This window comes from Vicugna pacos, chromosome 26 (genome assembly GCF_048564905.1).
Source record: "Vicugna pacos chromosome 26, VicPac4, whole genome shotgun sequence".
Classification (NCBI taxonomy): Eukaryota; Metazoa; Chordata; class Mammalia; order Artiodactyla; family Camelidae; genus Vicugna; species Vicugna pacos.
In genome coordinates, this window is record NC_133012.1 from 25,212,440 (window position 1) to 25,226,457 (window position 14,018).

General features: G+C 42.4%; 1 protein-coding gene across 5 annotated transcripts in view; it reads left to right on the forward strand.

The window, feature by feature from the left end:
• The window catches only part of ASB5 (ankyrin repeat and SOCS box containing 5), a 62,250-nt gene that overhangs the window by 34,119 nt on the left and 14,113 nt on the right, over window positions 1-14,018 (forward strand). Inside the window, exons 1-2 of one of the 5 annotated variants that reach the window (XM_072950511.1) lie at window positions 7,690-7,927; window positions 11,839-11,916. The exons of 3 other annotated variants lie outside the window; for them this stretch is intronic. In XM_072950511.1, coding sequence (XP_072806612.1) covers window positions 11,865-11,916 — 52 coding nt within the window. In that variant the 5' untranslated portion in view covers window positions 7,690-7,927; window positions 11,839-11,864. Of the gene's footprint in view, window positions 1-7,689; window positions 7,928-11,838; window positions 11,917-14,018 lie in introns of those variants that run through there. One more of the 5 variants, XM_072950512.1, reaches the window with a different exon arrangement.

The following is a 14,018-nucleotide window of genomic DNA, read 5'->3' on the forward strand; positions in this document are numbered from 1 at the left end:
GAAACCCGGTTCCATGCTGTAACATCAGAGTACTGTTCTAGCAGAAATGCTATTTTTCAAAACAAGTAAATAAATCCTAGGAGCTTTTGAAACAACGTTGAATACTTGGTAAAATGTCGATCAAATGTGTATATATATACCCTGGGGTGTGTGCATGGTTTTTTTTTAATAGAAGTTGTATATAAAACAACATTGGTAAATGACTGAATTTTTGTCTAATCATGTAAACTTGTCACTTAAAAGAGTTCCTTTGGAATTAAGCACTCAGTTCATTTTGTTAATATACAGCTTCTTAAATCGAGGTACATCTATGTGTTGCTTCGCTAGTTAATATTCTGCGGTTAATACTGTAGGAGGAGAAAATGAGAAACAGAAAAAAAGGAAACATCCTCTTCAACATAAAGTGAATCCCTGTTTCTCAAACTCCCTATGATTGAACTTAACAGACGCAGTCAGCAAGTCTATTCCGTGCTTTGACTCGACCTGCCCCACCCTTTCTACTGATAATATGTCATATTTTTATTGTAATCCACAAAGTCCTTCCATTCGTGCTGTCTGTTCTCCTCTCGCCGTTGTCCTCTACAGACTACGAGGTGGGGTTCTGCTGCTTCTCTAGCGATGGGAACAGAGGCATAAAAATACAGAAAACTTATTCAAGGTTATTGGTCGAGTTAGAGGAGAGTCAGACGTGAGCCCTGATCTTCTATGTTGCCTCTTTCATTGCTCATTCTGACCAGTTGTGAGAAGCAACGTTCTTTTTCCAGAACTATCCCTGTGTCAAGTTGCCATCTTTCAAGGTCTTTGCAATAATCCTTCCTAGACCCAGAACTACTCAGTGTTTTTCTGTGCTGCTTTCTCCCCGTCCGCGTGACTCCCTAAACAAATTCAGCATTGACTACCCACCAAGTCCATCATCACCAGCTTGCACGTCTTCTGAAGGCAGAGGTTCATTTCATCCTCAGAGTTTGGGAATATGCCCAGCACTTGGCAATGCTTCATAAATATTCAAGGAAGGAAGGGATAAAGGAAGAAGGGGAAAAGAAAGGGAGAAGGTGAAGGGCTTCAAACTGAAGGATGTGGGTTTCATGACCACTTCCTGCACAGGGCATCACCTGTCCTAATGGTGGCTCAGCCAGTGGGGTGGCCCCTGAACACACTGCATAAAAGTCAACGGGGGAGACTCTGGGAGTTAATTCTCAGAGATCCAATGAGGACAGAAAATCAAAACTGTCCAGAAATTAAATCTGTCACTAATGCCCTCCACTCCTCCTCCTTCTTAATCAGACTTTCTCTTCCTTTCCCCTGATTTCTTTTAAGTTCACGAGTTGGCATTAGCCCTCCTCCCCAAATAAAATAAACCCTATATGTATATTTTTTAACTGGTACCAGTTAATGAGTGTTACTACATTCAAGTATCTTCATGTCATATTAACTCAAAGGTCACTTGCCTCTTGCTGAGAAATGCAGTTTGTTTACCTTTGGATTTCTCATTCTAAGTGAATGCATTTTTACTCTTAATTTTTTAAACTTTTTAAGCCAACCTTCAAATATTATTAAAATTTTTTCTTTGTTCATTTAAAGTTGAATGCTCGGTGTAGTACTTCAAAGGCTGTACCGCGAACAGAAAACACCCCCGCACAGGGTAGCAGGAGAGCCGGCGTTCTTCCCTCTGAAGCAGGTCAGAGGAGTGTCAGGTGTCGGAGGCGTCACAAGAAGGGGTTTGGCTGATGCAAAACTTAGTATCGATACCTCCTGAGAGCACGTCCTCTGGACTTCGCTTCTCCACGCTTCTAGGCCCTCTGGGTGTTGCTCCCGTGCCCTAAGTTCTTCCGCATCTGTTCTGGTTAGCAAAGTGGTAGGAATGATAAAAATAAACACATTTTGTAAAAATCTTGGTTCTGCCTGTGCACACGGCTGGCTCCCTCATACACAGGCAGCGAGAGGATTACAGCAGGAGGAATGGTCTAGTTCAGAGTCTGGAACTCCCTTCGCTGTGGTTACGGCAACACAAGGGAAGGAGAGAGCCCCAAGCCCTCCTGTTGGGTGATCACTGGGCAGGGACGGTCTGACTGCAGAACCCCGGGCTGGCCTGCCCGGTGTATGTGATGGCACCTCGGCATGCAAAGCTGGACTCGAGGCCAGCACACCTGGGAGTCCTGCTTTTCTAGGCTTTCTGCTCTAAGACTGACTTCTGCAGGTACGTTCAACATGGCAGAAACAAATGTCAGTGTACCCCTCTCTTCAGTTTGCCCAAACAATATCAAGATAAAACACTCCAGTTGCTGCCAGCACCTAAACCTTCCACGAGCACACGGTTAGCGGTGATAATACTATTTGTGGCTAGAAGCACGGGGAGGAGGTGGATTATGTGCAAAATTGTTCTTCCATTAAGCCCCCATCCGTGGTGCGTATCAGGTTTTCTTCCCAGCAGCTGTTGTCCTCAGACTGGAGAACACAGATTGCTGATTCCATTCCTTGCATGGATTCGTGGCCTTTTTTAAACCTACTCTGGCTTTGGGTAGAGATGGAACGTGGTGTTAACAAAGTGGGTAAAGAGAAAGAAAGGACGAGAAGAGTGTCAGTTTGTGAGAATAGTAAACACTAACCCAGGTCTTGGTTTTGTGCCAGGGGCGGTTTAAAATGTGTACAATTATACACTCGTTTAATCCTGGCAGAGCCCTGATGCTGCAGGCGCTATTGGTTAGTAGATCTGTTTTTGCCTTCCCTGTTTGGTGTTCACCGGTTTCGCTCTGTCTGCCTCCGGCGTTAGCTAGCAACACCGCACGTGGGAGGAGCACAGGCAGGAAGCGGACACTCCCGGCTCCGGCCCGTGCCTGGTAGCGCCCTGGGTGGGCGACTCTGAGGACTCCACCTACCCTCTCTCACCTTCAGGTTCCTTATCTGCAAAACGGAGGCGTTAGGCGAGATTCGTGGGTTTCGAATCCTCTTTTTTAAGCCATTGACCTTTTTTTGTTTTGTGGTGATCCGGAAGCTCAGATTATAATCTGCTGGGGTGGATGCTGCCCTGTCTGAAGACAGAGCCCGTGCTTAGAGGCTGCGCTCGAGGTGGCTCTATTGGACAGATGGGGCTCTTTGAAGCCGTTGGTAAATCACTAAGGTAGATGATACCCTACGTCCACTCTGAGCTCTGAAACGCTGTGATTCCTTCACGTTGTGCTGGCCAGTGGTGAAGCCTTTTTGTACAAGAGAAGCTTTGAACACACAGAACCCAAGTTACTCTTTGTGAATTGATCACACCCATGACCTCACCTGCCCTATTCAGGAACACAGAGAATGTCCTGAACTGAGCTGCTCAGAACAGCTGTTGTGAGTCACCAAATAACATGGAATTACAGTGATTTTAGAACAGTCCCTGTTCTTGCAAAGAAATTTGTACTTATTCACTTCAAGGATCACCCAAGGTCACTAGAGCACATTGACTTAGGAGCCATAGTTTGCTGTCCTCTGATACAGAGCATGTTCACTGCCCTCGGTAAAATTACTGTAGAAATCATCATTAAAATGCAACAAGAAAAAAACTCATTATATTTGGAAATTAAGAAAATATCTTTTAGTCACTCATAGGTCAAGAAATCAAAATGATGAAAAGAACAACACAGTCAACTTCCACAGACTACAGGAAAGAAATGACAAAGCTGCAAGTAGAAATGAATAAAGTAACTTTTTATCAACAAATTACAAACAAAGCTAAAAGATGATCTGTTGAAAAACTAATACGTTAGTGTACCTCTGTCAAAACACAGCCGCAAATAACAGCAGATGGAATTCAGGAGAACATAACAGCAGATGTTCTGAAATTTTTACAGTGAGTGGTTATCACGTAACAACTGAATGCCCGCAATTTTGACTGTTTAGATGAAATGGACAATTACCTAAAGTATACAACTTGTCAAAGCTGAGGGTTTTTTAAAGAAATGAAGAGCCTAAATAGTCCCAAAGTCACTCACATGGATATAATCACTGCTGTTTAAACTTCCTCAAAGAAATTCCAAGAGTGGATGATTTAACCAGCGGCTCCTACCAAGCACTGTAGGCAGAAGTATCTCTAGTAGGTAAACCTTGACAGAGGAGAAAATAAGAGACTAGTCCCCAGTTCAGCTCACGGAGTCCGTGCCCACTACCTGTGGTGTCTTTGTGCAGTGTCACCTTACTGCAGGGTGCCAGCTTAGTTATGCTGAACTGCTTCCCAGAATCACCCTCCCGTTACAGCCCATGGTGACTTCAAGTCCAGCATACGTGTGAAGGCAGCATCCTCTCAGGGACTTCGTAGCCTGCGGCTGTGGGAGGAATGACTGGTATCAGAAACCCCGCATTCCATGTGTGACAGTCAGAGGGATCGAAATGTGACGGATACACTACCAGAACTTGAAAAGGCAGTACAAGAAAGGGAGATTACAAGCCAATCTCACCCATGAATGTAGCTGCAAAAATCACATATGGAATATCAGCAACCAAGTCTAGCAGGAGGCATCTTTTTTCTTTCTTTAAAAAAATTTTTTCAGTGGAGGTGCTGGGAATTGAACCTGGGGCCTCGTGCATGCTAAGCATGCACTCCATCACTGAGCCACACCCATCTTTCCCTCGAGAGGAATCATTTCTCTAAAAACTCTCTTGTAAAAAGGTTTCCTATTTGAAATAACATCCATGCTCATCAATTGAGGAGAAAGACAATATCCTGTTAGGAGACAGCCTTGCTTTTGCAGAAGCACACATTCAGATCTGCAAAAGTCACCTCGGAATTATTTTGAAGCAGATCCCAAACATACCACGTAGTCCATAAAGAGAAAATGGACTGGACGATGGGCAGGAAGGAGGTCGGGAGAACAGGGAGTGACTGGTACGCTGCAGTGACGGACAGTCACGGGCCAGGCCTTTGACTCAGGAAAGGAATGTATGTGGACGAAATCAAGGGAATTTGGCAGGAAAAACTGGCCTGATGAAGTAACGGATTCGTTTACGCACCCTTCCTCATCCACATCTGAAGGCCCTGGGGTGATGACAAAGCCATCAAAGCACCTCCAGGCTGAGGCATGATAGTGCCATATTACACATGCGGGAACTGTCATCCGTTCTTTGTCTGTTAAGGAAAAAACTTAGGTAAAATTCAGCTTGCGCTGAATTCAGTTCAACTCAGCAAACCTCAGGACTGTCCAAATCAGCCGGCTCCATCACCGCTGGAGAAACCTTCCAGAACCTAGGGGCCACTGATGAGGATGTAGGAGAGACGTCCATGCTTCCAAAATATTGCTGCTTCCAATTACTTCACAGATCGTGGCTTCTTGCTTTTTTAAAAAAATTTCCTCACTTGTAACATTTTAAGTGTCTTCTAAATTTTTGACTTTTACATGAAAACGGCTGGTCTGTTACATTTTATGTGAACGAGCACTTCTTTGCAGCCAGCAGACTCACCTGTGACATGGGAGTGACGTCACGGAGCTTGCGACGCTCCCGCTGCAGGGTTTCTTGTTGCTGCTTTTTCGTGGGCTGTTTTTGTTTGGCAGCTAATTTTGTTTTGCTTTGCTTACGAAGTAGCAAAGTTGCCTCTGGTGTACCAAGGACTGGCTCGTATGCAGAGTAGTTACTGAACAACTAATGATCCATGCCTATCTGTGTGGTTTACCAGTAACTGAAGCGCTGGAGGGTTTTAAATTTGCTTTTTAACTTCAGTACTAGATCGAAAGAGAAGATTTGATGAAGAGAGCGTGAATGATACACTAGTAAGAATGAGTCATAAAAACTAATATTGATGGGGGCGCACTGTGTGCCAGGCATTGTTCTGATTTGTGTAGTAATTCATTCACTTAACAGAAATCCTGTGAGGTGGGGTTGTTACCCCACTTTCCAGATAAGGAAATTGAGGTTCATAGAAATTAAGTAGCTTTCCCAAGGTAACAAATTTAGTATTTGGCTGAACTAGGAAACGACCCAGCTTTGGTAGCTGGATTGCAGAGTGGAGGCTCCCTAGTAAGACACTAATATTGGAACGAGCAGATCTATTAGAAAGTGGCTCTGCGGAGGTCTGTTAGATCAAATGGAGCTAATTGCTGATGCAAGTGAAATTGGTAAAAACAAAAACAAAAAGCAGTCACATCAATGAGAGTTTAAAATCTTTTGTTTCTCTATATTGTGGTTAAAAAAATAAAATCAGCAATTTTTAAAGGCAATATATATACTTCTTCTAAATATATGTTTCACAGAAGTCTGGAGAAATATCAAGTCCTGTTTTCAAAACCAGAATCACGATCCTTGGTTAGACTTCCCTTGTTTACTTTTTTCTTTCACAGCGGCATCCTTCATCTTGGTATCTTTCCAGTGATTTCGCAGCTTACACGCGAGCCAAATGCTTTCAAAGACACCACGCTAAGAATAACAGCAACAGCGAAAATAGTTTTTGCCTTACTCTTCCACAGAGTTCTTCTGGGCTTCAGAGAATCTCAGTGATGAAAATACACTATGATAACACCGTGTCCTCTTTACTGAGAATCACTGTTTACCGCTTACGACTTATTAATCTTCATTGAAAATTACATGTAAATCAGATAATTTATGGGTATCTCCAGCAGTGAAGGGGCACCACTGCAACCCAGCTATGGGATCTCTGTGTTTGTCATGACTTGAAGAGCTTGTGATTGATTCCCAGAGGTACAGAGGTCACTCAGGCAGTGATTGCGTTTCACACAATTCTAAGATGCCTCTGAGGAGTTTAAGGATCAAGTGGGCGGTGACCATCCTTTTGTCTTTCTGTCTCCAGGACATAGCGCTTGGTAGGCACCGAATAAAAACCGAATGAATGGGTGAGTGAATGAATGGATGACATCTTGCCTCCTTTACTCGTTCACTACATCCATTCGTGACACAACTAGAAATTGATGTACTTTAGTAGAGATTATGCTAGTCTCTAATGGCTTAATAAGCATTTACGTATTTTGAATTAAAGTTGCATTTTATGATTTCCTTTCTATATACAGGGATTCTTTGTGTCTTTAAAAAAAATCACTTACATCATTCGGTATAGTTTAAAATAGTCCAAATTCAAGGACATCTTTTATAACATCATACCAGATGTTTTAAACAGTTTGAGATTTTAGCTCTCAATATTAACAAACATTTGGGTTTGGTAGAAATCACCTGTAAAGACAGCTAAAGGAGACTGACTCCTTATTGTTAAGCTTCCTGGACAATGGGGACAGGTATATTTTCTCAATAGAAGCCCCTTGCCATCTGTTTCAGAGTCTACCATGAAAATATGTTTTGTGCAGGCATATGTATTTTTATTTCAAACTATATTTAACTGGAAGTTTTTTATGCTTATAGCTTTTCTCATCATACCCCCTAAAGTTGGTAAAATTGGAAAGACCTTGTATGATATTTATTCTCAAAGCTGTGCGCACACAAGCTAATAAAATATCCTTCACACAGCCCTTAGCCAGCGCTGTTATATGCATGGTCTTGTAATGATACCAACCATATTTTCGCTAATTGGGATACTTCAGACCCCTGTGCTGTCTCCTAAGCATTCATTTCCAACTAAGAGAGGAGCTGTCATGGACCACAAGATGCCCCTGTAGGTTTCCCAGCAACCTTTATACAGGACGTGAATGACCCTTGAAGCAAGGGTCAACTGTTAGGTAACAATCCCTCTGCTTTTCCCAAGAGCCTCGGGTCAGGTGTGCCCTCAGACCCCATCTGCCCCACTCCCCATCACTAGGCCAGTAGATGTAGGTACTCATGTTTAGATAAAACAACCCACAGTAAAATGGAGCAAGGGTGGGGCTCACAGATGACTCTTAAGAGCTATACATATGCCTGGTTTCGTAAAGAAACCTCCAGCAAGGCTGCCGCCAAGAACTGAACAATGGTCTTTTCCAGATGCGGCTTTGCAAGGGTGGAAATTTGGCACTGACAGGTAAAGGGCTCTCCCATGGCTCTGGGCTGGCTTAGGGTGATGGTTGTATCTTGTACCGAGTGAGGCCTTGGCACTTTAGAGAAAACAAACTTTTTTTTTAAAGGATGGGAATTCTATATTTTTTAAAAAGACGTTTAGAAAACGGAGAGACCACAGATTTTTTGCCCCAAAATAAGGGATTTAAAGGTTAGATCGATTTAGGTATCATTATAGAAGGCAGTTTATGAACCGGTGGCTCTTTAGAACATTAAAATTGCCCACCTGTGTATGCTGACCTGTTGGAATGACTGTTTTCGTGGGACTAAGACGTGGTCGTTATGATTAAACAAGTTTGCATCTTTTAGAAATACCTACAGAAATATTTATGGATGAAACGATAATGAGATTTGCTTCAAAATAATTGTAGGGATGGGGTGGGGAGGGACGTAGGTGGGTTGCAGGTGAAACAAGACTCACTGTGAATTGGTAACTGTTGAACTGAGCGGTGGATGGTGTACACGTTTGAAATACGCTGTAGTCATTAAGTGGGCAAAAGTGCCAACCCGATCCGGGATCATCTTGATCTCCTTTTTCTGACCGTGGAGGAACCCCATGCCCTCAGTCCCCCAACTCAGGAATACACCCTCCGGAATCTTGACCTGTGGATTACTCACTCATTAGGTTAGCTTTTGGGCGCAGTGGGCTCCTAAAGTTTGTGATTGTTTGTGTAAACGAAAAGTTTACGTTTGTATTCCAAATTTAGCTTTTAAAACTCTCAGAAGGTGATGCAACTTTTTAGTGTTGCAGAATTTCTTGAAAAAGTTTACTCTCATCTAACTGCCTTGTGTGGTTATGTACATTTCTATCATAAATCCTTCTTAGATTTCAACTTTCCATTTTGAAGTATCTGTGAGTGTTAGGATTTCTCTCCTGTAGAATGCCTCCATCTCTGATGATTTCCAGAGTCCTTCTGTGAAGCTTTTCCAACCTTAACATCACTCAATCACTGAGGATTGATTACCAGACCAAACATAGGTCCCCGTGTTTTCAGACACATTAGCGTTGTTAAAATAGAAATAGAATGGCTCCTGGAAATAGAATTGCCCTGTTTCATCTCCCACATCCTTCCTACAGGGTTTAACGTTTCATTTAGCCTCCATGGGTAGTAATGTGATGCCATCTCCAAACTATAATATAGCTTAGAGATTTTTTCTGAGGCATTTTCCGAGTCCATTATCTTCTATGAAATATAATTTTTATATTTTGCCTTAGTGGTTTATCTACTACTGGTTTGCTTTAAAACTTCTGCCTCCTCACAGACACTGATGCAGTTTCAAAATCCACGTTTGTACTTGCCCTAGGGAAGATGCTAGATTCTTCTATATATCTAGAGATTTCACGGTGCATTCTTATTTATACCATCATAGATACCCAGCATTTCAATGATTTTGTCCCAAGAAGATTCACTTCACTGAGCATTTTTAATGAAATCATACAGCTGAGCCTAACCGATTCAATCTTCTGTTCCTTATTTTTTCCAGTAAATTAACTGAAACATTTTCCTTCAATTCCATGGAGTTGCTTTTTAAAATTATTTATACTTTTGATGTATTTAAAAATTTTTGGAAGAAGTAATTGTGATCTCCTCAGTCTGATTATTTGTGTGAGTTATTTCATGTATTCTGTAGGCCAGCACACATCTCAGTTAACCAAGTAAGTGGTTATGGTCAAATCCAGTGCCGTCCCCTTCCTCCACTGCCCTGGAAATTTGCTTATCATCTCCCATGAACTACAGAAAGTCCTCTTGATGTGTTCTTGGGAATTCCATACTCAGGTCACTCTGACATTGTTTCGCAGTTCCCATTATAACAGGTGCAGTGGTAGACCTGCTGAACAACAGATGTATGTGCCCAGAGTGCACACAGCCTAGTGGAGGGGACAGATGTAGAAACAGACCATTGTAAGACCAGGTGTCCAAAATTATTAAGACCAAAAAATGCCCCAATTCGCATAATAAAGCATCCTGTTAAAACTAGTATGTTATTATTATAATAACTAATGCTATTATTTTATAATAAAAGAAAAATAAATGCAAAGCCAAAAAGTCAAAAGCTTAAAATTGGAAACAAAGTTAGTATTTGCTTTTACTATGTGGCTCCTCACCCACCCTTAATGGGTACCAACTGGGGGCGAAGAACCCACGGTCAATGACAGCTGGCTCCTGTAAATACCCTGGACTGAACCAGCCCCTTCCTTGCTCACCCTTCAGGGTTTTCTCACCACTTAGGAATGTCCCCTTTCCACTGAGCTGGCCCCGAGCCCCAGTTTTATTGGGAATGCCTGGCCTCCTTTGTGCTAATATAATATTATGGGAAAGCTTCCCAAAGCTCACATACCACATTGCCCTTTGTATGTTAGTCCTAGACTCTGGATCAAAGAATATGAGAGCCAGAAAAGCCCCATCTTCTCCGAGCATCTCATTTTATAGAAAAGGAGACTGAGGTATCATCATGCTATTTGCCCCAGGTCACATAGTTCCTAGGATTAGAAATTAATCCAAGATAAGGAAAAGATATTCTTGGTATTCACCCATGATAACTTTGAAGTAAGTACTGGCAGTGTTAATACGGCAGCGGATAGCAACAGGGAGTGTGTGGGAAGTGACTCCACTCCTGAGATGGTCTTTCTCTTACCCAGCTCGGGAAGGGAAGCCAATACCCCAGTAATTTTTTTCTGTGTATACCAACAGAAGGTAGAGCCTAATAAATTGTGATTTTAAAATGTAGATAATAGAGTCTGTGACCATTCTTCATCTAGACCAATCTCAGTAGGTTAATACCGTGTAACAGGATCACCAGCTCAGTTAATCCTCGGAGCCCTGTCTGGTTCAGTGCCGGCTCCGACTTGTGGACCGTGTGCCTCCTTCGACTTGACGCACCAGCAAAAAAAACCAGGCACAGGCTCCGTTTTTCCTCTCTTCTCTCCAGCTACTCTTTCCTCTGCCTTTTAGGGTGAAAAATCTCCGCTGTTCTTAAAATTGACTGCTGACGTCTTTTGGTCCAGAAATGACCTCCAGAAAAATCACAATAGGGAGCTATGTCTATATAAATAAGAGGACTGTAATTCTGTAGGGAAGCCAGCTCTAAACTTAGATCCTTACAAGATGAAAACATGAGCTAGCTCCCAGCTGACCCTAATGCACATGCACTATTTATTCCTGAGGATGGAGGAGGCAGGCTAACTGTCACTGATCACCGCTGAGCCTCCTGGCTGCAGCGTCGTCTGTTGCTGTCCTCAGTGGGCGATTTTGCATCGGATTGATCTGTAGACAATTCAGACAGGCTTTCATGTCTTAAGACAGCTCCTTTCTGTTCTGTTTCTGACCGGGAAAGGTGATTTTACACTTTTTTTTTTTAACTTTCTATATCACGCAAATAGTTAAATACTTCTGGCGGCAGCTGAGTTTCCACTTTAAAAATAGAAAAGCTCCTTATTGCTTTTCTGGCCCAGCCCCCACACCTAACAACCCAGCTTCCAGGGTTTCTGCACAGAGTTCAATGTGAAGGCCCTCCTCCCGTTAGCACAGAGGGATCTCTGTGAAAGTCTGAAGGGGAGGAAAGAGCAGTTAGAAACCCAGTCGCTGACATCTCTTCCGGCTGGAGCCCTTGCCCTGTGACACCCGGTGGTCCAGGCCGGGACGTCAACCACACGATGCCCGCAGACATTGCTGTTGGAGGGACCTGCATTAAGCAGATCCTCCCGAAAAGAAGGCTAGCGAGTGTAGAAGAATGTTCTTCTAAGCGAAAAGCTAGCTGGGGTGTTCTGACCAGTCAAGGTTAGTAGAGCAGCCCTCGCAAATCTGTGGGTGCCCTAAAATAAACGGTGTTGACCTGTTTTTGCAAATACTAACTTGGAAGCTGGGCGCTTTCCAGAACGCGGACTCTGACACGTTCGAGGTATGGCATGGCCAACGGCTGCACTGTGTCTGCACTTCTCAGCGTTTGGAAAAGGTACCTGCTGACTCAACTCCCGTGACTGTGTGTTAAACACCTGGGTAAACTCGCAGGCTCTGGGTTGTTTACCTTTCCGGTTCAGAAGGTGTTTCTGAGTTGGCGCAGGAACAAGAAAAGCAGCTATTAAGCAAGAAAAGACTGTTTCTAAGCAATTAAATATAGAAATTTTGAATCATTTGAATTGAACCCTGAAGTAGGTTTGGCGATGTAGGCAGGAAAATGAATGGAACCACTTCCTTAAATCACTCTGAAACAGAGGTCTTAGTTTTAATAACAGAAAATGCGAAAACGATAGAGGAGAATGAGTGTTGTACCAAGGAGCTGTGTAAGGAGATTATTCTTAAAAGAATAACCTAAGTGTAAATTTTAGTAGAACGTCAAAATGGTCAATGGTCAACTTAAAGGTTGAACACGCAGATTTAGAGATAAAAATGATCCCCTGCTACCCCGAAAACCCTAAGAGCTGTATTTGCTATATAATGGTTGGGGTCTGAATATTATTTAGAAACGGTTATAAGTTTTTAGAACATGCAAAGCATATTTTCAAATAGGATAAAATGTTATCATTTCTTTAAAAGACTGAGAAAGGAATCTGATGCCCCTCCGCCCACCGCAGTAGACGTCTCCTTCTAATTACTTTTTAACAACACAATTATCAGGAAGGATTAAGAGCAAATTAGCTCGGGTGAAAAGTGGGTGACTACACAGAAGAGGGGTTAACGGTGCGATGAGCGTTACTGAGTTCTTACTCTTTGTGGGCTGCGCTGGGAGCAAGACAGCCGTAGTAAAGAGTCGTCACTCTCAGCATCCTTAACGTCCAGGAGGAACACAGGCAGTCGCTGTAGAACAAAGGTCATTCTGTCGTTTCTCACACGAAGAGTCAGTTACCTAAATATGCACTTGACCGGGGGTAAGAACAACGTCACAGAGTTGGACACGGTGGCAAAAAATTTAAAAATAAGTACATTAATTCACCTGGATGCGTCGCACACATCTTCAGTGAAGATAGACTCCAGAGGAAGTTGAGGATAAGCTATAAAATTATGTTAAAAATCAAATTTTGTGTGAAGAAAAATTGTTTTACACAAGCTTCTTTGACACAGCTTAAATATATTGAAAATATAATAATAATAATAATAAAAAGAAATGCTCTATGCTTTGATTAAAAAAAGACAAAGTCCTGGCAAACTTTCATTAGGTTTCACTTAGGTTTTTCCAGCACTCTTGATGAGAATGTCAGCAAAGCCAGCCTTGCTGGAGGTAATTTGATGACATATATTGAAATTTTAAGAATTTACCCTAAGAAGGTAGACACATTTGCAAAGATAAGAAATAATGTCGATTCTCCCAAACTAAAAGCCACCTAAACATCATTTAGTAGAGGATTAACTAAGTAAATACCAGTGCACCTATGCAATGACCTACAATTCTACAGTAGTTTAAATGGCTAGTGTATAATATATCTGTTACTTAGAATATTGTAGAGTTGCATTTTGTGAAATGGAACAATGACCATGTGATACCCATAAATGAAAGCGAGGGGTTAAAAGCAATATGAATAATAGGGTTGCATCTTGATTTAAAAAAAATGTGTATTTAGAAAGAAACAGTTGAGAAGAATATACAGGTGTTTGTAATGGTTCTGTTTGGAAGATAGCACTGTGATTTTTTTGTGCATTTTATAATTTATTTACTGTCCTGTTTAATGCACCACGTTTATAATCAGGTGACGCGGTGCAGCTCTGGGGCTGTTGCTGTAGTGCAGCTACCATTTCAGACAGGCGTTGTTACGCTATGAGAATGCAGGAAGCAGAATTCCGCGGTTCTCACTTTCGGGAGGTAACTCTCCTTTAATCAACACGTCAGTTCGTCACGATACTCCTCATGAACGCGTTACGCGTCGACAGCCCGCAGAGTGCCCTGTGAATTCTGGGCTTGAAGGGAGACTATTGTATCATAAAATTTCATGGAACCATCAAAAGAGCTGAGTTTGCTTCATGCTTTGTCAGTTACAGCTTGTAACTTGAGGCAAATTGTTCCATCTCTGTCTCCGCCTGCTCGGGCAGCCATCATAAAACCCACAGACTGGGGGCTTAAAC